Source organism: Nicotiana sylvestris, chromosome 9 (genome assembly GCF_000393655.2).
Source record: "Nicotiana sylvestris chromosome 9, ASM39365v2, whole genome shotgun sequence".
Taxonomy (NCBI): Eukaryota; Viridiplantae; Streptophyta; class Magnoliopsida; order Solanales; family Solanaceae; genus Nicotiana; species Nicotiana sylvestris.
Window position 1 is genome coordinate 99,532,253 of NC_091065.1, and position 27,392 is coordinate 99,559,644.

At 37.7% G+C, this 27,392-nt stretch overlaps 1 protein-coding gene across 7 annotated transcripts; it reads right to left on the reverse strand.

The window, feature by feature from the left end:
- LOC104210851 (uncharacterized) lies at positions 1-27,392 on the reverse strand. Of its 7 annotated transcripts, XM_070156188.1 has the most exons (8): positions 27,183-27,392; positions 26,949-27,015; positions 25,990-26,076; positions 21,600-23,981; positions 21,198-21,505; positions 21,011-21,116; positions 599-669; positions 1-79 (listed from the first exon to the last, which is right to left on the reverse strand). In XM_070156188.1, the coding sequence occupies exons 5-8, from the start codon at positions 21,326-21,328 to the stop codon at positions 73-75; spliced, it is 315 nt and encodes a 104-aa protein (XP_070012289.1). In that variant the 5' UTR covers positions 21,329-21,505; positions 21,600-23,981; positions 25,990-26,076; positions 26,949-27,015; positions 27,183-27,392; the 3' UTR covers positions 1-72. The 7 variants fall into 7 exon arrangements, 1 of the variants encoding a protein (XP_070012289.1); XR_011402251.1 differs by lacking the exons at positions 1-79; positions 599-669 and adding an exon at positions 17,180-20,875; XR_706978.2 differs by lacking the exons at positions 1-79; positions 599-669; positions 25,990-26,076 and having other exon boundaries at positions 17,180-21,116.

Below are 27,392 nucleotides of genomic sequence, written 5' to 3' on the forward strand. Positions count from 1 at the left end.
CGCGACCTCGATCTTTAGTGGCTGCAACTGGTGGTACTGGTTGTCGTCCGTCCTGACCGGTAGCACGTGTCCTCACCATCTGTGAGAGAATAGAATAACAGAAGTTTAGTACCAGAATCAACAAATTCAAACGACAAGAATTCAAGAATGTCAAGTTTTTCCTAAAGGTTCTACAGCCTCCCGAAGATAAGTACAGACGTCTCTGTACTGATCCTTGAGACTCTACGAAACCTGCTCATGACACATGAGACCTATGTAACCTCGGCTCTGATACCAACTTATTACGACCCCAAAGCCGACTCGGTCGTGATGGCACCTACCGTGAAACTAGTTCAGCCAACGCATTTCCAAATAATCCATATTTCGTTTAAAACTTAAGTAAAACTATGTTTTCAACTACATTTCGATAAAAGATATAAAGTAAAATCAATACAATGCGGAAAATACAAGCCCGGCCTCGCGTGTCAATAGGTTATGAGCAAAATACTACAACTGTTCGAAATAAAACAAGACTAGCATAGTCTGAGAATAGCCAACAAATACACTAAGAGGAAGATAAGGAAGGAGAAAGGCGGGACTGCGATCGCCAGGCAGCTACCTCGCTATCTCCAAGGGAAGTCCACAACTAAAATGATCAGCAACCGTTACCGTGGCCCGAGATACCTGGATCTGCAAACAAGGTACAGGGGATAACGTGAGTACACCAACTCAGTAAGTAACAAGCCCAAACTATGGACTGACATGTAGTGACGAACCAAACCTCAACAGGTAATACAATTAAACTGTACAAAAAAGTAGACATGCTTGTAGTTCAAGTAAAAACTCAATAATAAATAAATACAGTCTGAACAGTACGGAGTATAAAGCTCAGGAAATCTCTATGTACCAATGGTCAGATAGCATGGTCAATGTTTCATGTACCTCCTCTCATAAGTGCTCAACCACTCAGTACTTTACATGGCCATCCAGCCCAGGGAAGATCCATCTCGGAATATATACACATCACTGACCGCAGTCATCCAGTACTGAGGAAGGCCATTCCAGCCCTATGGAGAAGATCCATCTCCAATTATAAATACTTCGGACAAAATCCATGTCCAGGGAAGATCCATCCTTCAATATCATCAACTAGCTCACTGGGGGTATGTTACAAACTCCGGAGGGGCCTCTACAGCCCAAACGCTATCATACCCATCAACCTAACTGCTGCAGCATACAGCCCGATCCCATAACTGTCACTCACAATCAGGCTCTCAGCCTCACTCAGTTATCACTCTCCAATCTCACACACACGGGCTCACAATGTCATGATACTAGCCTGAACAATGATATGATGTGCCAAATAACAATAATCGAGACTGAGGCATGATATAAAATGATTGAATAGGACAGAGTACAGAATATCAATGAAGCTAATGATATGACAGCAATAAATGACCTCTCGGGTCTCAACAGTATCGGCGTGAAGCCTTAACATGATAATTAGCATAATTTACATCTCATTAACTTAATCACATAATCTCGACATAGGTATCTGCAAGAAAGAGTCACTAAGTGGTGCCATGGAATGATCCAGGCCGTGATTCTCAAGGTGCACGCCCACACGCCCGTCACTTGGCATTTGCGTCACCTCAATAGTAATCATAGAACACATAGTTTGGGGTTTCAAACCCTCAGAATCTAACAAATAATTAGTATATTATCATCAATATACGCTAAAGGAATGAAACTCATACGAAAATTATCAAATTAACTCAAAAATCCCGAAGTTGGCCGAACCCAACCCCCGGGCCCACGTCTCAGAATTCGATAAAAATCACATCACAAGAATTCTCATCCTCCCATGAGTCTATACATACCAAAAACATCCAAATCGGACCTTAAATGGCCCCTCAAATCCCCAATTTAAACTCTCCAATTTCAAGCCCTAATCCCTCAAATTTTAACCCTTAAATCCCACAAATTTCATGTCTAATTAGTTAGAAATCACCATAGAATCGAGTATTGAGTTCACAAATCTTACATCTAAGCGATACCCCTTGAATCCCTCTTTAAATCTTCTCAAAAACCTTCAAAGCCGTTCAAAAATGGAGAGAAAAGAGCTGAAAATCGCGAAGGCCTCTATTTATACTTTCTAACCAGATGTTCCCTTCTTCACGAACGCGGTCAAAGCCTCGCGTTCGCGAAGCACAAAAATTCCACTGCTCAATTTTCCTCTTTCTTGAACGTGAGTACACTCTCGCGAACGCGTAGCTTCACCTACCAGACCCTTTGCGAACGAGTGTTCTCTACGCGAACGCGTAGAAGAAATCCTTTGGGGTCCAGCTGATCCATCTTTCCTCTTCACGAATGCGTTCAACTCCTCACGTTCGCGATCCTTTCACTGGCCATACCTTTGCAAATGTGAGATCCCCTTCACAAACGCGAAAAACAAATCTCTGCAACAAAAATGCTAGAAAATCTGCTATCCTTCCAAAGTCCAAAATGATTCGTTAACCACTCGAAACTCACTCAGGCCCTCGGGACATCAACCAAACATGTCAACACATCCCATAACATCATTCAAACTTGTTCCAACCTTCAGAACACTCAAAACAACATCAAAACATCAAATCACCATCGGATTCAAGCCTAAGGATTTGCAAACTTCCGAATTCCGCAACCGATGCAAAAACCTATTAAACCTCATCCGAATTACCTGAAACTTTGCACACATGTCACAAATGACACAATGGACCTACTCCAACTTCCTAAATTCCAATTTGAGCTCTATATCAAAATTTTTACTGCCGACCGGAAAATGCCAAATTTCCAATTTCGTCAATTCAAGCCTAAATCTTCCACAGACCTCCAAAATATATTCTGATCATGATCCTAAGTCTCAAATCACCTAATGAAGCTATCCAAACCATCAGAATTCACATTCGACACATTTTTCACATAAGTCAACATCCGATTGACTTTTCTAACTTAAACTTACTCAAAAGAGACTAAGTGTCTCATGCCTCTCCAAAACCACTCCGAACCCGAACCAACCAAACTGATACCACATAATACAGCTGAAAAGACATAAAGAAGCAGAAATGAGGGAAACCGGACTGAAATTCACAAAACGACTGGCTAGGTCATTACAACATAATGTTGTTGTTTCACTCACTAGAGAATGTTATACATGTTTGCTTCATACATATATTGGAGACGTTTCCATGTATCTAGTCCCTTCATCGCCCAGTTTGGGGAAGTAGTCAGCAGGTGGGTGGTGAATCATATTGAACTTTGAGACGTCCCCCTCGTCGCCTCGTTAAAAACCTCCCCGAGAAAACACAATTGGGACAAAACCCGAGTGAGGGAAAAAGAGTACGACTTGAGGGATGTCCTTTTTCGGAAGTTGAAGTATTTGAGGTGGGAGACATTCCAATTGTTTTATAGTAGTTTTCCTTCCATTGTTTCAAGTTGGAATGCTCCTTTGCTCGCTTGCATGTGCGAGTGCTTGCGTTCCGATTTAAACTAACAACAGAGGACAAACCAAAATGAAATTTTCTGTACGTCGATCCAATGGGTCAGCGAAAAGAGCGGCATTGTAGCGTTACTCGCTCTGTCTGGTGTTCAAATGGTTGTTTTACATTTGGCGGCCGTGTTCAACTCGTTTTTAACAGCGTGTAGGCTTCGCGGGGGTTGGGCCCACCTCACTTGCTGAAGTGTTGAAATCGAGTCCCGGTCCGATCTCATTTGATTTGTACCAACAACAAGGGAAACATGTCATACTTCATTCATGGACCATCCAATGCGTGGGGAAATGTGAAAGTAGGGAAGGATGTTCACATTCTTTCAAAGGAGTCGTCCCCTCATGAAGAGCGAAAATGCGGGTTAATATATAAGGTAAATGAGTCAAATGGGGGTGTTGTCATGCCAGATGACCATGATCCTATTTTGAACGTGTGTACGTCTTGCTAAACCTATCACTACTAGCGAGATGTGGGTTTTGCATAGATATTGGTTATAACTTCTACTATTATGTATCAGCCTGACCTAGATTAGTACAGTGTCTCGAAGGTTTATTAACCGCTCTTTCGAGTGGGTGGTGACATTTTGCCGGTTCTAGATCTGGAGGAAATTAAGAAATTTGGTTAAGAAATCCCCACAGACGGCGCCAAATTGTTTGACCAAAAAGTGTAAAACCCTTTTGTCGAACTAATTATTGATAATAAAGAAGGTAAATCGTAGCCAAATATAATTAATTCTAGATCCAAGCATATAAAGTGCGAAATAAAAGAAGAATAAGAACGCGTAAGATTTCTTAATGTAATAATCATACATCAAACATGAGAGATGAGCTTACATCTAGGGCAGATATGCATCATAATCATGGGAGCCAAGGAGGAGAAGAGAGGTAATTGTTGATAAACAAGAGATTCCTCTTGTTTTTTCTCTTGTCCTCGCTATCTTCTCAAAAAAAAACCTTTTATCTAGGCTTTCCCCATATATATAGTTCATTTCCCTTTTATCTAATGGTGTTTGACCAGCGTACTTTCTAACGACTGTAACTTTCGTCGTCTGCTTGAACACAACGCTTGTTCTGTGATGTACACTTTCCGACGATTTGACCCTGGCAATGGCCGAGGTGTTCTTTGCTATCTCGCCCTGTGGGCATGATTACAGCTTGGTCGACCCCTTATCATTCCTCTTAAGGATGACCACTCTAGTCAGATTTTGACCCATACAGTTTCTACTTAGACTTAATCTAAGTATTAATTAGACCTCAATCCCCTAGTGCATTTATTTTGTCTACAACTAACTAGATTTTCTATGATATCTTCATATCATCCGAACTATCAGCTTTTCAGCAGTATAGTCCACACTGCATAAATATTCGAACATGATATTAAAGTCGACTTGTTTTTTTACTGCATAGAAAGAAGAAAAAGGAGGGTTGCAATTTGCAAGATTATCCTTAATTTTCCTTGTTTTGTATTATAGATAAAGGGAAAGAGTATTCCCTCCTGTTTTTAATTATTTATACCACTGCCATGTTTGTTTTTCTTCCATATAGTCCTAGTTATAAGATGATGATTTCACTGATTTTATTATTTTTATTTAAGATAATTTAGAAATTAAATGATGAGTCCAAATTCAATATAGAATAATGGAAAACCATTGTCCTCCTTCCCACCTCGGCTAATATTAACTTTTTGCCAACCAAAACCACTTTCACGACTAGCCGGATACAACCTATCATCATTATCCACTTCCGTAACACGTCTCCATGATTAACCATCTCTATTATCGACCTTCACGCACAATCACCACCGTCAACCCCTACAACCACATCACCAACCACCTCGACGATCAACAGCCACCGACCTCCATACACGACCACTATAGCCAATCGATATCACGTAATTCACTACTATCAATCACCTCTACCACAAGCCTTCATGGCATAACCATATTCACCATATATTTGCCATCACCAACCACTTCTATCACTAGCTTCGGCAGTACCAACCATTAACATTAACCACCATATTTTTTAACTTGTTCCCTTTAATGAAATCTGGAGGGAAGTGGGGTAAATGGCCGATACTACTGGAAGGATTTCTCTTTGGATAATAGGTACTGTAACTGGTATTCTTGTAATTGGTTTAAGGGAATACCGTCAGACCTCTCTATAACAGCATCCTTATATAACAGGCATTCACTATAAAAGCCTAGTTTTTCTCAAAACCAATTTTTATATTATATTTTACCTCTCTATAACAGCATTCTGCCTATAACATGTTCTCAGTACGACCCATTTTTATTGCTTGAAGAACTTGAACCATGGGAAGGATAAAGAGGTGGGTTGCTTGGTTGTTGGTACCATGTGGGTCTTTGAAAACCCGAAATTCAATTTGCATGATTATTATTGTTTTTCCTATTTTCTTGATTGTTGCCTCACCAATTCCCTTGATTATTATTGTTGTTATGCTAAATCCCATGATTGTTAGAACCCCAATCGCCTTTGGGTATTTTTAGAATGCCGTTGATTTTGATTGGAGCCTTAAAAATTAATATGTTGCCCTTGGTAATTGTTCACAAATTGTACATCTTCTTCTTGTTTTTGGTAAGAGTCATCTTGGCCATAGCCACCATCGTCATATGAATAATTCTTCACTAGGGATTGAAATTGTGGACCTTTAGTCATCTTCTTGTTGTCTAAGACATTCACTCCTTCCATCTCATAAACTTGCTTAGGGGATTGAGTTTGATGAAGTTGAGCCTTAGTGAGTTGAGTCATGGTTGTGGTTAATTCAGCAATAGCTTCCCGTGATCTTGTGATTCTTTATGAAGATGGATCATGTTGGGATCACCTTGGAGAATATTAGCTCGGGATTGCCAAGTGGAAGAAGTTTCCTCCATCTCATTAACAATCTCAGATGCCTTTGCATAAGGTGTGGTCATAAAATTTTCTCCAGCCAATTGATTGACCACACATTGATTCGTAGTATAAATACCACGGTAGAAAGTTTGTTGGATCATATTGTCGGTCCTATCATTGTTCGGGCAATCCTTCACCATTGTCCGATGCCGCTCCCAAATTTCATGCAAAGGTTCATTGAGCTCTTGCTTGAAAGCCAATATTTCATCCGTAGAGTAGTCACGTGACAGGGAGAGAAGAACTTTGAAGTAAACTTTGCTGCCAATTCATCCCATGTATGGATAGAATAATTAGGCAAGCATTCCAACCAATCCAAAGCCTTACCCCTTAGTTAGAAGGGAAAAATCCTTAACCACAAAGCATCTTTCAAAATATTTATTGTTTGCTCCCCCAACACTTATCTACAAAACCTTTCAAATGCTTTTAGGCATTTTGAGTTGGTGCTCCGGTGAAATAACCATGTTGCTCGAGCAAAGTGAGCATCATATTTGTAAGTTACAAGTTTTCCACCCTAATGCGGGGGGACAATGGAACTTGCATACCCTTCATTCGGAAAACTCATATGTTATGCCTCTTGTGGTGGTGGGGAAGGTAGAAGCACATTGTCTTATTGCCCATGGTCTTGGCGGTTTCATTGTGGAGCTTGAGGAATTTCATCAAGTTGATCCTATTTGTCGTCCACCTCTCCTAATGTAATGTTTCCAACTTTGTTGTTCTCTATTTGGAATCTACAATTACTTCAAAAAATTAGAATCACGAAAGTAAAAGAAGATACTTCAAGAAACAAACTCAAGTATATAGCTAACATTGTAAACACCCCGGCAATGGCACCAAAAATTTGATCAAGTCCAATTCACACCTAATTAAAGTGTATGAAACGGTTATTACAATAATAAAACTCAATACGAGTTGGGGTCGAATCCATAGGGAATTTAAAGTGGTGTTGAAGTAAACACTCAAGAGAGAAACTCGGAATATCTAAATTTATCTTTCAAACAAAAGTGGGTAACTGTTATCAAAATTCACTATTACTCCCTCCGTTTTAGTTTACGTGAACCCATTTAACTGGGCACGGAGTTTAAGAAAAGAGAGAAGACTTTTGAACTTGTGGTATAAAATAAGGCATATATATTTTGTGTGGTTATAAATCATTGCATAAAGGTAAATTGTTTCCAAATAAGGAAAGGGGTCATTCTTTTTGGCACGAACTAAAAAGAAAATAGGTTCACATAAATTGAAATGAAGGAAGTAAGAGTTTTAACTAATTAGTGAGCAAATAATGATTGAAATATTTTTGATGTCCCTTTATCAAATAGGGAAAAGACTATGGTTGTAACCTAACCTACGTGTAAAACTAATGGTTAGAGTAAATCTATTCTTGCTTGGTAGATCGGGGTTTATTATGACTCTCAATGCTCTAGTACCCACTCAATACCTCTTGGCTTGATTATGCCCAAATTAATTTTCTCAAGACCAAATGGGAGGCAATCAAAACAATTAAATATGAGTCCAAGTTGGATTATCCTTATCTCTAGTTCAAATCATTTAATCAACCTAATAAAAAGTTTTACTAGTTTAATTTCTTGTTAGCCAAATTTTTCTAGACTAAGTTCGCTTTCTCAAGTAAGAATTAAGTCAAGTAGGGACGAATCAATATTTACAACTATTAATTCTAAGTATAAAACATACACATGGCTAAATAACATCCACCCATTCAATAGAAAGCATTGTTATTGAATATTTATAAATTTTACACACTAAGTTTGGATGAAAACCCTAGATAAAATCTAGCTACTCATATTAATTGACATGGAAAAGTGAAAAGAAGAAGTAATTGAGACATAAACTAGAATTAAAGTGGAAAATAAATAGGGTTGATTTAATTATTGCTCCAAGTTGCCAAAAATAGCTAAATATAACCGCAGTAGCTACTACAGTACAAATATTTCCCTAAAATGTGTTCTTTATCTATTTATAGTGTTCTGAAATTCTCTGAAAAAAATGCCCTTCAGAGAGTTCTGCGGCCGCACAATTACATCTACAGTCTGAACTTTGGGATGTTGCACTTGCATGTGCTTTCAGTTGAAGGGATTTTGTTGCCGCACATAAGCTTTTGTGGCCACATTTCAGCTTCTGCGGCCGCATTATTTTGTTGCGGCGTGCACTTTGAGGAGGCGTCAGACTTGTTCTATTGCATCTTCTCTGATCAATCAGTCTTGACAGTGCGAACTTCAAATGCGACCGCACTTTTTTGTGTGCGGACCGCATTGCTGTCAAAGTGCTCTAAAGCTTCAGAGCTTCTTCTGCAGCCACATTTTGTTATCTGCTGGTTGTATTTGCTTTTGCGGTCGCAAATGTAATTCTGTGGAGCGCACTTCTCATTGCACTTCTCCTCTTGACTGATTTGAGCTGGAATATATCCTCTTTGAGTTAGATTTCTTTATTGATTTACATTCTCTAGAACACTTGCAATTCACCCATATTTGTTAGATCCGGGAACAAAAATCTTCACTTTTGGACTAAAACTAAAGCAAGAAGGCGCTAATAAGTGGTTAAAATTTATACTTATCAAGGTGCTGCCCTTCTAGAAATGAGATACTAGGTTAGAAATACGTTTTAAGCCCTTCCGTAGCTTAACCATGGTTCTAATGTCTTAATGTAGATTGAAATACGTCGGATATATATATATATATATGATCATTGATTAGGCAACAAAGGTATGTTAAAGCTAAACCTTTCCTTTATTTTGGCATGCTCCCGTAACTACATGCGTTTGATAATAGACATGAAGAGAAGTTTGTATTCCTGAATTTATGTACATTATTCTAGTCTCACAAGTTATAGTATTCTCCTTTATCAGGACTTTATATATATTAGTATTTATATAAATATTATAGTATTTTCACTACCACCGAGCTATAATCGGTGGGCAAGCCCCTATTGGGAAACCTCAGATCATATGGTAAATTATATACCGAGCCTACTATGGCTGAGCGCCTATGAGCAAGCCTAGAATGGCCGAGTTACCGAGCCTAATATGGCCGAGTGCCTATGAAGGAGCCTACTATGGCTAAGCAATTAAGCGTACCGAGCCTTAGAGTGTCGGACAACTATTTTACTTACTATATTGAGAGAGTTGAGTCAATATCAGCATGTAAGCATATCTTCAGATCATATTTCGCTCCCAGTTTCTTTTAGTTATTATATTATCAATTCAGTTTCAGCATTCAATTATTTTGTTGTCTTACATACTCGGTACATTATCTCGTACTGACGTCCCTTTAATCGGTGACGATGTATTTCATGCATACAGGTTTATCAGGTGATGTCCAAGTTCAATTTGATCGGTAAGCTCCACGTATTTTGGAGTTGCCAGGTCTAGGGTTTTGAGTACATATTATATATATACATAGAGATTATATGGGTAGGTGGGGGCCCTGATCAAACCACAGTACAGCCATCAGTGGAGCCTTGTACACATATCCTGTCACTCAATGTAGTATATTAGACTTGTAAACCTTGTATATATATTTTTTTGGTTTGTCAGTTGTAGTAGTTATGACAACCTTGCCGACCCAACTTTATATTCATGTTCAGTTGGAGCTAGTCTCCATTCAGTTTTGTATTCTGTTTTACAAATTATCCTGCAATGAGGCCTTGTCGGGTAAAGTATCACATTGTATGTTCAGAGTCCCTCAAGCTCAGGTTGGTATGCTCGATCAAGTGATCCATCGAGAGCCGGTCTTGCCTCCACTGGTTTTGGGTGTGACAGACTTAGTATCAGAGCGGGTATGTCCTAGGAAGTTTAAAGTCATGTCTAGTAGGGTCTTGTTTATTGATGTGTCGTGCACAATATTATATAAGCAGAGAATTATAAGGCATTTAGGAGTTGGTTACCCCTATTTCAAAATCCAAATTGTGCTGTAAAACTGAGTTGTAGGAAATTTAAGTTAAACTACATATTGGCATTTGCATACAAAGATGCCAATGACTAGAAAGACTACGGTTGGTTAGAGGAGAGATGCAACAGCAGGTGAGGGACTAGCAGGGTACCCCAATAGATGGGGCCCAGTTTGAGGCACGGGGAGAGATCCCTTCTCAACCATTAGTGGATCCTCCACCACCTGAGGAGATTCCTAGGGATACTGCACCTCCCGTTCCCTCTCCACTTCCATCTGATAAGGATTTCAGGAGTGCGGTACATTTTTTGACATAGTTGGTAGCTACCCAGCAACAAGCTAGGGAACCAGCTTGCGAAGGATCTTCTGAGATGTATGGGAGTTCTAGGTTCCGAGAGATTATTGCCTTAAGCCCCCTAGAGTTCACGTGGACAGATTAGGGGGCGGACCTGTAGGATTTCATGTATCAGCTCTATAGGATATTTCGTGTTATGCATGCCACGGAGAAAAAGGCAATTGAGTTGGCAGCTTTTTGACTCCAAGATATAGTCATCCTTTGGTACGAGGGATGGGAGAGGTCCAGGGGACGTGATACACCTCCAACTATTTGGGAAAATCTTTGAGATGCCTTCTTTGACCAATACATACCGCGGGACATCCGACAGGATTGAGTTGATCAGTTTCTAACCCTTAAGCAGGGCAATATGAGCGTCCTAGAGTATAGCCTCTATTTCGACTCATTGGCTAGATATGCTCCATCCATAGTTGCTACTATGTGGGACATGATCTAAAGGTTTATAGCAAGGTTGGCCCCAGAGTTGACCGAGGCATGGATATCTCCCATATTCAGCCGTTTTCCCAGAATATAGAAGAGGACAGGCATCGGCAGCAGGGCATAGAGAGGTGTGGCTGAGGGTGTAACGACCCGTCCGGTCGTTTCATGAGTTACTGCTCTGTTTCTCCCATTTCTGCTTTTTTTGTCTTGTTCAACTGTATTATATGGTATCGGGTTGGTTGGTTCGGGTTCGGAATGGTTTTGGAGATGTATGAGACACTTAGTCTCTTTTGAGTAAACTTAAGTTGGAAAAGTCAATCGAATGTTGATTTATGTGAAAAAGGTCTCGGATGTGAATTTCGATGATTTAGATAGCTTTGTTAGGTGATTTGGGACTTAGGAGCGTGATCGGAATGTATTTTGGAGGTTCGTGGTAGATTTAGGCTTGAATTGCAAAATTAGAAATTTGGCATTTTCTGGTCGGCAGTGGAAATTTTGATATTGGGGTCGAAATGGAATTTAGAAAATTGGAGTAGGTTTGTTGTGTCATTTGTGACATGTGTGCAAAATATCAGGTCATTCGGATGAGGTTTGATAGGTTTTTGCATCATTTGTGGAATTCGGAAGTTTGGAAATCCTTAGGCTTTAATCCGATGGTGATTTGATGTCTTGATGTTGTTTTGAGTATTCCAAAAGTTGGAACAAGTTTGAATGGTGTTATAGGATGTGTTGGCATGTTTGGTTAAGGTCCTGAGGGCCTCAGGTGAGTTTCGGTTGGTTAACGGATCATTTTGGACTTGAGGAGATATCAGATTTTCTGGTATTTTTGTTGCAGAGAATTGTTCTTCGCGTTTGTGAAGGGGGCTCGCATTCGCTAAGGTATGGGCAGTGGAAGGATCGTGAACGTGAGGAGATTAACACGTTAACGAAGAGGAGTTGGAGCAGCTGGGGACCCCAGGAATTGTGCATCGCATTCGCATAGGAGGGGTCGCGTTCGCGAAGGCTTTTGCAGCTGAAGCTTTGCGTTCGCGAAAGAGGAATTTGAGCAGTGTAATTTTTTTGCTTCATGAACGGGAGTCTTTGACCGCGTTCGCGAAGAAGGGAGCACCTGGGCAGAATGTATAAAAAGTCATCTTCGCGATCTTTAGGCCATTTCTCACCATTTTTGAACGACTTTGAAGCGTTTTGAGAGGGATTGAAGAGGGATTCGAAGGAAAATACTTGGAGGTGTAAGGTTTTTGAACTCAATACTCGATTCTATGGTAATTTCTAATTAATTAGACATGAAATTAGTGGGATTTAAAGCCTAAAATTGGAGAATTAGGGCTTGAAATTGGAGAGTGTAAATTGGGGATTTGAGGGACCATTTGAGGTCCGATTTTGATGTTCTTGGTGTCGAGCCTCCTTTTTCCTCGCGGAGTTCGGGTTTCGACATTCATTGAGAACAACTCGTTTCCTTTTGGGAATTGGGTATTTGAAGAGTCGCTACCTAACGGATTAAGGTGTGTTAGGGCACTAGAGCAATTAACTCATGTAACCAGTTTGCATTACCAGAAACTAGGGTAAGGGCTCAAAATAACCTTGAGGGAAGGTGTTAGGCACCCCTCGCGGTCCACAACAGTGGGTCTCGACCGAACTTAGTTATGTGAATTAATCATTTAACATTTATGCAGTCCAAGCACACATTTTGCAAATCAGGGAAGTATATGCAGTCTAAGCACACATACTCAAATTAAAGAAGTTTGGACAGTCTAAGCATACGTAAATTAAGGAAGGGAAGTCCTAAGTTGGTTAACCTATAGGATCACATCTGTACAATACCCGGTAAGCCTTCCTCAACTAGAGGGGTTACACATGGCATTAGCGCACAGGCCATCAATTCCTTTTACTACCCATTACCCTCCCCTTAGTGGTTATATAAGCAAGTTTAATTATCGAACTCTAAGCGTACTTTACCTGCCCCTTCCTTGTGGCCCCGGAGGTGCTTAGGACCTCTATACTTGCGCAGTTCTAAACACTCCTAAGATATTTAAAAGGTAAAATCTAAGTGACAACAAAGAACACATAGGACTGTCAAATAGGAAAGCAATTATGGGCTCATGCTTACCTCCACACATAAACAAATACGTAGCACGACTCAAACAACTGATATTAAAAGAAATTCAGAAGGTCCTAGAACATGATATCTAGATGAACATCATAAACATAGATATGCAGCTTTTGTTTCAAGGCGAAGTGGCGGAATCCTAATCAGTTTGCCTACTGATTTTGAAGCCTGTTAAAACTGGACAGTTTCACACATAAATAGAGCATAATTTCACAGTTATAAGACCATTAATTACCTAAAGCTTTCCTAGGCGTTGGTCTGTATGTAATCATAGTTCTAAAACTAGTTAAAACAACTTGAAATTATCCAGTCCTATAGGCATGCTGATCTTGGCGATTAATGTTACAAAACTGATTTCATGCAGGTTTATACTAGAACTTGATATCTATGTGTGGGGCTGTTTCAAAACCTTTTATAGACAGTTATTCATTTAAGTGACGTAGACATGATTTAGAGCCAAATGCAAACAGAGTCCTAAAGTAGGATTTCTAATGCACAAAGAAAAATGGTCATTTTATTAAGCGTGATTACAGTAATAACTTAATGACGGGATTTCCAGGTGGTAGCAACTTATGCAGAATCAGAAAAGAAGTGATTAACTTATAACAGGTTTGCTAATATGCAGAAGTAATAAACGTGAGCACCCTAAGGCAGGATTTCTAATGCAAATAACATAGACCTATGACATGTTTCTAATGCAAGTAACACAGCATATAGACCTAAAGCATGATTTCTATCATAATATAAACTCAAAGAAGGATTTCTACTGCATATTAACATATATAAACCTAAAAGCATGATTTCTACCTGGTTGGCCCACAAAAATCATATAGGTACCCTCCCTTTTTACTAATCACCCCAATATCTATTTACAAAGAATATTATTACAGACCAGGATCAAATGAATTACATAACTAAATGAAGCTATACTATAGGGAGCCTGAATCAGGCTCAAAGTAAACCTGGGAATGTCAGGCCTTCAACACAATCTTAGATGCCAAAGATCTCACAGCCAATAGTGTGTCTTGGTATGTCAGAGCTCCCTAAGGACCTCAAGGATCCCGTGCAGTGCTCACACCAAGACCTTTCTCAAATAGGGATTGGTTATGTGCAGTATGGAAGGTCCAGCCCTGGTGTGCTAGAGTTCAAAGGGATCTTAAGGATCCCTAAGCAGTACACGCATTAGAGGGGCAGAACCTAATAGTCTAAGAGTAAAGTGAGAGTGTTTGACATAGTTGGAACAAATTTTGGAAAAACAGTATAAAAGTAGAACATTTAGGAGCGAAAAAGAATTTCATGAGTGGAAACAGTTTTTGGAAAAAAAATATTATGAGTGAAAACATTTTTTAAGCAATTCTGAGAAACAGAAAGATTCAACAAACAACAGCACAGTCACAAAACTTAAAGTGCCCAGATTCAAATTCCTTTATTACTTAATTCTAGGGGAGGACAAGCAACTTCATAGATAGGGATCATGGGTTGGGGTACACAGGATTTAGAAACACAAAACAAGAGAGAGCACATTGAGTAACAAGGATAGACAAGGGTTAATTCCCATTTAGCAACCAAATTCATAGCATTAGAACATAGACTACTGATTCAGAGTCTTAACACAGAAATCATACTTGATGCTAAAGTGGTAATAGACAGTAAAGCATAGAGGCTAAGTGTAGAAATGGTCATGCTGAGGGTAGGGATTTTAACCATATGGTATAATTGAAATTAGTGGACAGAAGAGATAAGGGCCTTAAACATAAAAGTAGACACATTGGTTTAAAGCAATAAATAGACTGGAAACTTAAACAGGAATAGCATGCTGATTAAAGCGATTGACATGGAATAATGAACTTAAACATGATGATCAAGGCAGCAGACAGGAAAGAATGTAGCATTAAGTACATAAGTAATTAAACTAGTGCAGAAGAGACATGGATTTAGCAGACATGGAGCAATAGATAATCATATAGGTTTGAACTTCATAATGACATTAGAGATGGAAACATACTAGTTAAGGAAGCAAGAGCAGAAGGTAAAGTAGGTAGGATTCAAAAGTCTAGCCTTGGCTTCCAGCCAGCTAGACAAACAATGAGCACAAGTAGTAGAGAGAGATGAGAGAAAGTTTTTGTGTGTGTATATTTTGAACTATTGTTCGTGTCTTTAGAGATAAAAATAATAGAGTTTATATAGTAGTTTGAGAGTAGAGTAATTAAGGTAAAAGAATCAACTTTAGTCTATTAAGGAAGTCACAGAATCCAATCACATAAGGGTTCAGAATAAACCTCCCTTAATTGAAGGCAATTAGTCAAACGATAATAATAGGGAGTCTAATTAAGGAAAGAAGTTCAAATCAAACCAAATAAAGGAGTTCAGAATAAGATAATCAGGGTTTAATTAAGGGAAGAATCATGCAAAGGAATCAGCAAATATACAGGTAATCAAATGAGGCAAGAATGACTAATTAAGGTCGTAAACAAGGAAACATGCAAGACTTAGGCATACAAATCTCTAATAGAGCAAATCAATCAGCTAAATTTCAAAGTAACAATGATTTCTAGAAAGAATATATCAACTCTCATAAATAGAAAATGAACTAAGTAAAGACTTCACAAAAATATAGAAATTAGCCGGAAAGCCAGATTCGAACCCTAATAAAGCTCAATTAGGGTAAAATTACAGAATACTGGATTTGACAAAGGAAAATCGTGTAAGTCAAAAATACAGGATGAGTTAATGCGATTAGTAACATTGAAAAACTCAAAATCAAAGCAAAGACTGGAAAAATTAGCATATAGAATCAACTAGGGTTTGAACGCTCATGCAAAAATCAGTCGAAGTGAAGAAGAAACATCTTATTAAACATTAATAACTTAGAAAAATCTTTAATAACATTATGAAATAAACACTAGTTTAAGAAGAATGATTAAAAGGCGAGATAATCAATTAAAGTAAGGGGTTTTTGGAGGAAAACACTTGATAATACCCAAATCATCTCAAATCTATGAAGATCTGAGAAGAGTTGACAACAATGAACTAGGGTTTTCAGAAAAAATAGCAAAGATGAGAGAATAAGTCAAAAATCCATAGATTCGTAACAAAATAAAAAGAAGTTCTTACTCACAGTCGAACCCTAGCCTAAGACAGGCTAACGAGCAAAGTTTCAAACCAGAACCAACTAGGTTCTTCGAGATCTTCTAGCCATGGCGTGTAAAAGTCCAAGACTAGTCGGAGAAGCCATCAAAGCTTCATAAAGAGAATATATATATATATATATATATATATATATATATATATATATATATATATATATATATATATATATATATATATATATATATATGTGTGTGTGTGTGTGTGTGTGTGTGTGTGTGTGTGTGTGTGTATGTTATGAATCGGGCTGCACGCCGCAGCGATATTATATATATGGATCGGGTTGCACGCCACAACGATATACAAATGGATCGAGCTACACGCCACCGCAGCGATATATATTGGATCGGGCTGCGCGCCGCAGCGATATGACGCTGACGCTTGGGCTGTAGGAGCCCCTTTAGAGTCTGCACACCCCTAGTGAGCGTAGTCGACTATAAACTATGGATTGGGTTGCACACCGCAGCGGTTACTACTATTATTATATGAGGTATCTATTGAGCCGGAGTGTTGAGTGTGAGTACTTATTGACTAGAGCTGAGTCACGAGTGACTGAGAGACTTGCTTGAGAGGTTATACTCATGAATGATACCTTACCCGAGGGGCCGTTTATGACATTTTGCTGTTTTCACTCTTCTTTTATACTGAGTCTCTGTTGAAAAATGTTGAATAAATGTTTTCAAAATATCTTAATTGAAACTAAAGTTTTACGAGATAAATGGCTATTGAAGCGTAGATTTGACTTGATATTTCTGCTGAGATTCCTTATATAATTTTAAATGCACGTCACTGCACTCAAACTTTATTTACTTTAGTTACTTACTGAGTTGGCGTACTCATGTTACTCCCTGCACCCTGTGTGCAGATCCAGGTGCCCGAGCATCAGAGTGAGAGCTTCCAACACTCTCAGAGTTTATCTGGAGATCACAAAGTAGTTGGACGGCGTTCGCAGCCCTGCCTTCCTCCTTCCTATCTTAGTATTTTGTTATTTCAGACCATTTTGCATTATTCCGACCGTGTTTTGGTTGTACTTAGAGGCTCATAACTAGTGACACCGGATTCGGGCTGTTTTAGTGTATTTCATACTGTTTTCCGCATATTTCTATTGATTTATATACTACTTATGAAAGCTTAGAGATTTAATCGGTTTTAGAAAATGATTTTTATAAAAGGAATTCGATGTGGCAAGTGTTGGATTGGCTTGCCTAGTACTGCGATAGGCGCCAACATAACTGGGGCATTTGGGGTCGTGACATACTCCCTAACCAAACCTTCAAAGTTCAAACAACGTAAATAAAGAATCAGGAGCTGCAAGATAAGTACAAAATAGAGTAACTTGTACTTCACCTTTTATCTCCATATTAAATACAGCCACAGAACCAAAAGAAAAAAATCCAACATTTCTAATCCACACAAAAATGAGAACATATCAATATCCTAATTACCAACACTCGAGAAAAAGCCATAAAAATCATTGAAAAAAAGCAACTAGAATAAATAAGGACCCAAAAGAAAGAGAAAAATAAAAGCCCTTAGCCATGGCAGCAACTTCAACACACATGGCTTCAACTCATTTCAGCATGTTAGGTTATTGGACAACAATGGGAAACAAGCAACTCCAAAAGGAGAAACATTTTCTCAATTTCAGCACAGCAAGCAGAAGTTGAAGAACTAAAAGTAGAAAAAAATGAAGAACAGAAAGAAGAAGAACAAGCAATGAAACAGCCAAGGCCAGTGGAACCACAGATAAATGTGAAGAGCAAGAATATGAGCAGAGAATATGGAGGACGGGACTAATAAATTAAATATAATGATATTTGTTTGACTCTCAAGTGGATGAAAAATACTCACCTTGAAGAACTGGAGGAAAACCTAAGGACTGGCCAAATTCCTATTCAAACATATGCTCCTCTATTGCAAGTTGAACATTTTCATAATTAACATCAAAAAATTGTTCAAATTCTTGTTATTGGAATAGTTCATTCTCGTATATTTCTCCTTCAACCACCTCTCCCATATCAAACAAATCTCTTGGCTTTAAATGTACCTAAGAACTGGTGCATTATACGACCGTAGAACAGGTATGCGAACCGCATTTCTGCCGCATACCCAGACAGTTTGTCCAGATTTTGGGACCATTTTTTTGCGGTCCACTTTGCGGGCCGCATGTCCATTATACGATCGCATATGAGATCGCAAATCGTGTCGGGGCTCCTATTTTCTAACTTTTATAACCCGACCCCATCCTATTAAAAACACCGCATTAGATCATTTTCCTGTTATTTCACGGCATATAGAGTGAGAGAGGAAGCTCTAAAGAGATATGGAGTGATCTTCATCAAGTCCCCACTCCATCCTTGCCCCAAATCCTTGAAGATTGTCAAGTGAAATTGCTAGGTCTTCACCCTAAGAGGTAAGAGCTTGTGCCCTCATCTATAATTTCGAAATTGCCATTAAAATAAGTGATTAGCAAGGGGGTTCATGGGTATAAGGGCTGACAATCTTGCATGCATAAAAGATAATGGGGTATGGGGTGGTTGTGAGCCAAAAGAGATAACAATTATGGTATATGATGATGAAAATCTCTCACAAAAGTGTCTTAAAATCGCTGTGCACACTTAGTGCTTGATAATTTACTTAAATGAGTTAGAATCTCATTCATGCCTCTAATTCATGGTTCAACTTGTAATTTTCATAAAATAGATCGAAATTGCTAGAAAATCCGGAATTTATTATAAGGATTTAAGGAAAGTTTTATTGAGGTATGTATGGCTAAAACCCCGTCTTTTAGAAATTGAGCTCCCTTGGTGTTTGTGTAAATGCGGTAAGATTAAAGTTGGATTGTTATATTGATTGTTGTTTCACATGAATTGGAGTTGCAACCTTATAGGCGTGAAAGATGTGTCTCAATGTGGTCGAAGTGCTATCCTTGATAACTTGAAGAGGGTGCAATGAATATGAATCATGTATTGAAATACCTAGACCTTAAACTAAGATTGAAGCTGCATATGTTGTGCCATTTATGTGAAGTCTCATCTATGTTTACAATTTTATTTGCTCTTGTGTGCACATATTATCCTAAATTACAAATCTAACATTGAAATTGGGAATGATGTGAGATGCGACCTAGTGCCAAATATATGACGTGATAGTTGTAGCCCCAAGTGCCTATGGAATGATATATGTGAAACAAAGATTGAAATGGGATGATTGATGGAAAAAGGAAAACGCCTTGGTAAGGCGGCCTAGCCGATCGGGCCGAGATCGGACGCCATGTCGCATACATAGTGGTATTGTATTTGTGATTGAAGTGTATGTCTCAACTGAGGCAACCTAGCCGATCAGGTCGAGATCGGACTCCGCTCAAGATAACGGTGGTATTGTGGACAATAATGAACAGTATGAAATGCCCCGAAACTAAAAGCTATGGGAAAATAATGTGAAAATTGTGTGATTCTTTTATTTGATAATGTTGTGATCATTTAAAGTGTTTGAGCTATACTTGTGATTTCCTTAATCTTGTATGAAAGTTCTTTCTAACTAGATGGTGTTTAGTTATACATACTAGTACTATTCCATGGTACTAACGTCCCTTTTGCCGGAGACGTTACATTTTTAATGAATGTAGGTGGCTTCATAGCGGATAGTGCCGATCGCGCGTAGCGGAGTATCCTCTTCTCAAAATCTTGGTGAGCCCATTTCTCCTTCAAGGGGTGATGCTGTACATCTTTTGTTATAAATATCCACTTTTGAGGTATAGCCGGGGCCTTGTCGCCAGCATTGTCATACTTGTCTTTTGTATCCTTAGAGGCTCCGTAGACGTTTGTGTGGGTTATGTACGGGTGTTGGGTGGTCTATGAATTATGTTGAAATTCTAACTCTTGTTTCTCTAAAGTGAAATGGTATGGAATCTTGGGAAGTTAACTACGGTTTAAGGTTGTGATGTAAAATGAACTAACAATGTTGAATGTGCAATCCTACTTATTGTTTAAATAAACGAAAGCATGGTTTCCTTAATCATATTGAGTTGGGTAGAAAGTGTTCGATAAGGCTTGCTCAGTTGGGTTCACTCGATTGAGCGCCGGTCGCGCCTCCCGAGGTTGGGGCGTGACAATCAGTTTCATCATTAACACAGTACACCATATTTGCTTGAGATACTTTAATATAAGGATCATGCTCCTCACGATCACCAGTGTGAATCAATCTAGAAAAATTAACACGATTAAAATTTCAAGCATCTCTTTTGAACCCTCTATCTCGATTAATGTCAGCCCACTGGCACTTGAAGAGCACAACCTTAAACTAACCATAATAATTAAGCTCAATAATATCTTCCAACTTCCCATAATATGGCAAGTCTGCTTGCCTCGCATTTCTGTCAGCGTTGGATGCAATACAAGAGGTGCCAGAGATAAGAAAAACTCCATTATTTTGAGTTTGTGATCCTTGTTCTCTAGAAAATGTCTGAAATTTGAATCCATTAATGTTATAAGCAGTGAACCTTCTCACATCTGGACATCGACCTTGTGCTAGAAACTCCAAATCAGTAAAGATTGTGTTTGTTATATTCGGATTCATAATCCAAATAGACAAAATTCTTTTTGTCAAATATTCAAAAATAAAACAAGAAAGTTAATTAATCATAGACAAGCATTTTCACTCACTCGCTTTGGAAACCAATCAGGAAACTCTTTATTAACTCTCCTTTCTACTTCGGTTGCTGAAGGTCTCCAGCCTCTTGAACTCCTTCTTATGCAATCCCTAAATTCACTACAAAGGAGTTAATTGTATCAATTTTATTCACTTCACTCAAAGTTTTTGTAAAAAATTAAATTAATTTATTTTTCTTACCTAATAAATGGCTTTATTGTTGCACAATTAAGTAACACATATCGATGAGCTTGAGTCTTCTCAAGTTGAGTCAAGGTGAATGCTTCAGAACCTTTGACGGGTTTACCTTGTGTAGGGAATGTAGATGACATTTCAGAAGCCTCGTTAAGATTTGGTCCATCATTTACACATTTAGGCCTATTTACCCTCGACTCAATATCCTCAAAATAACGAGAAAAAAGAGTTGGGGCTTCTTCAACAATGTAACCCTCAGCTATGGAACCTTCTGGTTGTGCTTCCCTATAAAGGACTTGAAATGACCTAGCAATCTATAACCAAAATAAAAAGGTATTAGAATAAGTATTTACTTTGAATTATTATTATAAAATCGATGGAAATTATGTTGAATAAGTAATGTTTTACCTTTCAACAAAATACACCCACCGATAATGTACCGTCCACCTTGTATTAATTCATCCACTAGATGGACAGTTAAATGAATCATTACAGTAAAAAAGGATGTAGGGAACAACATCTCTAAATGGCAAAGTGTGAGTACAATCGGGTCTTGTAGATTTTCTAGGTCCGAGAAGCTCAAGCTTTTCGAACAAAGTTGTCTAAAAAGGGATGAAAGCTCTACCAAGGCTGCAACAACATGATTTGGAAGCACATTTCGAATTGCTATGGGTAACAATTGTTCCATAATGATATAACAATCATGGCTTTTGAGTCCAAATATCCTCTTTTTATCTAGATCAACACAACGAGAGATATTACTTGAGTAACCATCCGGCACCGAGATATTTTTTAAAGTTTTGAGAAAGTCTGACTCTTTTATTTTTTGGAATTGCAAATAAATCAAACCGACAATTCTCATTCTCATCTGGCCAAAGATCACGCCTTATACCCATATCTTGTAGATCTTTTCGAGCCTTAACATGATCCTTTTGATTTGTCTTTATCATGTAGCAAAGTGCATATAATATTATCAAATACATTCTTCTCAATATGCATAACGTCTAAATTATGGCGCAACAAGTTGAATTCCCAATATGGAAGATAGAAGAATATGCTTTTTTTTCTCCATTGTTGAGTTGCACTTTCCTCAGTACCTTTTTGTCGATTTCTTTTCTTTCTTTCATTTAATTCTGCTAGTTTTCCAAATGTAACATCAAATTCCTCCACTGATTCAAAATATCTGACCCAGTTAACTTCCTTGGAGGTTTTCTCTCTTCCGTATTGCCAAACAAATGAAGCATCATCAATATAAATTTATGATTTCTTGCCAAAAACCGGCAATGACCAATAAAGCACTATTTTATACTATAACGAAGTCGGCAAGGTTCTGTGTTAAAATTACAAGATGGACAAGCAAAATCGCTATATGTGTTCCAACCGGATAAAATTTCAAGTCCAGGAAAGTCGCTAACTGTCTACATAAGAGCTACTCGCATTCTAAACATTTCATTCTTTGATGAATCAAAAGTTTCCACACCTTCACACCACAACTCATTCAACTCCTTAATAAGCGATTGTAGGGATATATCTATATTATTCCCCGCTATATGTGGACCTGGAATGATCATTGAGAGGATAAAATTTGGTTGCTTCATACACAACCAAGGTGGAAAGTTATATGGAACCAAAATCACTGGCCAAATGCTATAATTAGTACTCATCATCCCAAAAGGATTGAAACCATCACTAGCTAGGGCTAATCGAACATTTCTAGGATCAGAAGCAAATTCAGTAAAAGCAATCAAATCTCTTCCATGTCTCACCATCTCATCTCACCATCTCTGGGATGCCTCATGATTCCATCTTTGTTACTATCTTTCACATGTCATCTCATATGCTCTGCAATTTTAGAGCATATGAACAATCTCTACAACCTTGATTTTAGTGGAAAGTAACGCAAAAATTTTGCGGGCATCTTTTGCTTCTTTTTCTTCTTTCCCGTGGTAGACATGTGATTATTGTTGCTCTTCTTAGTTGGCTTCCATCTAGAAGTATGACAATGCTTGCATGTTTCCTCATTAGCATCATCTCCCCAGTACAACATGCAATCGTTTGGACAAGCATCTATCTTGATATAATCAAGATAAAGCCTTTTGATGGTATTCTTGACCTCATAAAAAGAATTAGGTATCCTTGCAAATCCAAGTGCATCCTTCAGTAAATCTAGCATCATAGCCATTCCCTTGTCATTTAGCCCAGACAAACACTTTATGTGATACAACTTTAACAAAAATTCTAGCTTCGAGTACTTGGACCCTTCGTATAATTCTTCACTTCCATCTCTAAGCAACTCGAAAAATTCTTTGTTATTTCAAGAATGCAGATTATTTAATATTTCTTCTTCTCCAACTACTTGTGATGGACCTGCATCAATGCCATCATGCCTTAAACCCAGGAATGCTTCATTTATCAACAATTCCGTAGGATTTTCAGGAGGCAGTGCATATGGGATAACTTATGTGCTTCTAGAATTCTCGAACACTTCTGTTTCCCATGAAGAATCCATGTGACATAATTTTGAGGGAATGGCTTGCTAATCAAATGATCTTACACTATCTCTCTAGTCTGCCACTTTCCAAAACCACATTTAGGACACGAACATTTTATTCTATCTCCTATAGAAGCATTATTAAATGCAAAATTTAAAAATTAATTCAAACCAAGTAAATACTTTATTGTATTTCTAGGCATTCCAATCCAAGATTTATCCATTGGAAGGTATTGATATAACCTTTCAGAAGTGATCAACCGATAAGGATTTCTCTGAGCAAGAGTGTTTACTATAACCTACAATATTTCGATGAGAAAGGATGATTTAGTAACCTATCAACGCAATAACATTATGAAATTTTGTAAGATAATAAAAAATGGCACAAGAAAATATTTGTTAAAGAATAAGAATCATAAAGTTACCGTGATATATATAACTTTGAAGTTCAGAATGTCTAAAGAAAGTATCTTTTTTTACACAAAGAGTATATCTTCTTTTGCAATAATACCTTTCATGCATGAAGGAGCACCGCTGTATGCAATATTACTAGGAGATCAATGTTACAACGGATTTATGGTATATACATGTGAATAAAAATTTACAACACCAATACCATTTGACTAAATATATCATGTTTCTTCTCTAATAATTAAGGTAACCACATATATGTCACTATCAGGCTTGAAATAAAGAGTTACTAGTATTTATTACTATTAAAATCCAATTTTATAATTAAGTCAATTTTGTGTAAAATAAAATACTGCGTATATACAATTAATGTTAGTGTACAAAACTCAAATGTAACTGAAGGATGCAGAATTGGTGTAGTTAATTATGAAGAGCATGTTTCTGGTGGATAAAGCAATAACTGAAACAAGTTTGAAGAACATGTAAATGCTTCATGAACCCCAAGATCTGACAAAACATCATGTTGTAACACATCCTGAGGTCAACATGTTGCTCCGCATAAAGTAATAGCTTGAGTTCAAAAATTATGGTGGATACTACATGCAGCAGCATACTAGCATTATACCTCAAGTGAGTTTGTACAAACTTAGAGACTATTTAGTAATATTCTACCTAATTGCCATGATTTGAGTATCAGTTAAAGGTCCATGGACTCATTGCAACCAATTGAAGTTCAAAAAGAAATTCATTTCAAAGAACATTTGATTGAGACAGTATTTTTCCAAGATTTAGTACCCTCCACTTTTCCATTAAGCTATCTTCCTACTAAATTACAAACTCATCCATAATTACAATAGCATTCGTTAGGTATATTGTTCTTCTATGTCCTCCTTCTATCTTTGCAAGCCAACACAGAGTTTTATTCTTATAGAACAAAACCAGCCAACTAATAAGCACATAACTGAAGATCATCAACTGCCAACAACAGCATATACACATTGCGAATTCAAAATATACAAGGGGGGTTACATGCTAGAAGTACCTTGCGAATTCAAAATATACACATTTCACAGAGAGATAAACTGGTTACTTGAAATTAACAAAGTGCCCGGCAACATATCACCAAAGTTATATTTGAGTAGAAACTTCATAGAGAGTGCAAAATTGACATATCCACGTGCACAAAATCTGACAGCCACAGTTAGCATCAGGCATGGACTGAGTCCATTCTTTAGCCCAACAAATAAATGAGCACAAGAAAACCAACAAGTATGGCAACAATGGGAATAATAACAACCTTTTAGAAACTTATTCTTAAATGAACAATAACATAGAAACATTTTTTCCTAGAAAATTAGCATTCTACAATAGGCAAACAAGAAACAGGGGAATGAATAGAGATAACAAACAGCTCATAATTCAATTACAAGTACCATAACAGAAACAGAGGTATCCAGAAAACAAATATATGATAATTACTTTCAAAATAACACATTTAAAACTCTTCGAATACCCTATTCAAGTTACAAATGATTACACCACTGTTTTCGTGCTTTTGTTTCTCATAATTTCTCAATGTAAATAGGATAATGCATTGGACAAACAAACAAACAATAGAATGACACAAAACCATCATCGTGGTGTGCAATTTCTAGCTGACCTGGCAACTCTAACTAAATAAACAGGGAAAAAAGACCTCTTTTTAGATCCATTAGCAACTGATTCAAAGCTCAACATATGAATGACTACATTATTCACAATCGACCCGCGAGTACTAATAAAATTAGACAAAATGGAGGCGGTAATATAGAAGTAGTACCTCTTGGAAAAAGCGGAGTTAGAAGTGTTTAAGCCAAAATGTTTTGGGGGTGATTACAATAAATCTTAGCGAATTACCTTGAGACTGATTCAAACATAACGCAGAGCAGAAAGAGGAAATGCGGCCACTGACAATTGTGTCTTCTCTAAAGGTCCCCAGGAGTTCTAAAAGAAAAGTGTGAATTACATTGGGTTTTACTAGAGAATTTATTTCGCAGAAAAAGACAAAGCGCCATAGATTAATATGAAATATTTCTCGGTTTTGCATGTCAGATATTGATGAATGTGCGGATTCAAATGCCAATTTGTGAGAACACAATTGCATAAACAAGCTGGGAGTTACAATTGTTCCTGTCATGACAAGCCTTGCCATTCATGAAGCCCAGGAATGTCTATCACCAATTTTGGAGAAACGAAGTAAACCAAAAAGATTGGGAGTTACAATTGTTCCTGTCATGAAGGATACACCGGAGATGGTAAAGAGAATGGTCATCGGCTCATGGTTGTATTGCACTAAACTCAAACTCTGAGTTCCCATGGATCAAGTTTTCTGTTGGTAAGATTCTCATAAATTGAACCTGTTTCCGTGTTACTAGTTAATGCTTATTGTAGAAATTTACTTACTAATTACTTTACAAGTAACCTAATTGTGTAAATATTGTTCTTTATACCATCAATACATAGAACTTAATCTTTTAAGCAAGTATTATACATGATGGCGTTAGAGATATCACTAATTTTTAAACACGCCAAACAAATCATTGTAAATAAAATGAAAGGAAAAAAGGGTAACGACAGAAATAGAGACATGCAAACTGATTTCACAGCTTAAATAAGAAAATGTTTACTCCTTTCTATAGTTTTTCGGTTTTCATCTAAACCCAGCTTGAATTTTCAGAACTAGACTAGTATTTCGTTTGTGAACTAGAACCAGCAAAAGGAAATATTTCAATTAAGACCCAAATCACATAAATTAACCTACAAAATACACACAAAAAACAAAATTAACCTAATGCAAAAGGAGAAAGAGGACTTACATCTCGATTTCAACAAATAGTGTTATATCCTTCATCAAATTACACCGATTCCACCAAATTTCTGCTACTTTCGGTTGAGAATCGAAAAACATCAAATGAAAGAAAGAGAAAAAAATCAGTAAAGGGAAAACACAAATTAACGGAGAAAATAAACTTAAAACCCACATGCATGAAGAAAGAGAGACAAAAAAGCAAAATCAAAGAATGGAGAAGAGCAAAATCAAATTAACGTACGTCCAATTGATAGATAGATCTGAAGTTATTACATGGATTTCGCTGAGAGATGCTGAAATGAAAGGGTTATTGTAGAGGACCGATTATTGTGAATGGCTAGATGGGAAAATGAAAGGGTTTCTGAGAACGGGGGAAAGAGGGGTAGCTGAAAATGAGAAGGGGGTTTGGGAAAAAGAAAAAAAAGGAATGGATTAAAAAACGAGGGAAACA

Bases quoted from the DNA above. Each gene is read 5' to 3' on its own strand.
- LOC104210851 (XM_070156188.1), bottom strand. From the start codon at position 21,328: ATGTCATCTACATTCCCTACACAAGGTAAACCCGTCAAAGGTTCTGAA. The intron at 21,117-21,197 runs GTAAGAAAAATA...ACTCCTTTGTAG, and splicing joins ACAATAAAGCCATTTATTAG to TGAATTTAGGGATTGCATAA. The intron at 670-21,010 runs GTGAGTGAAAAT...CCTTGTTTGCAG, and splicing joins CTGATTGGTTTCCAAAGCGA to ATCCAGGTATCTCGGGCCAC.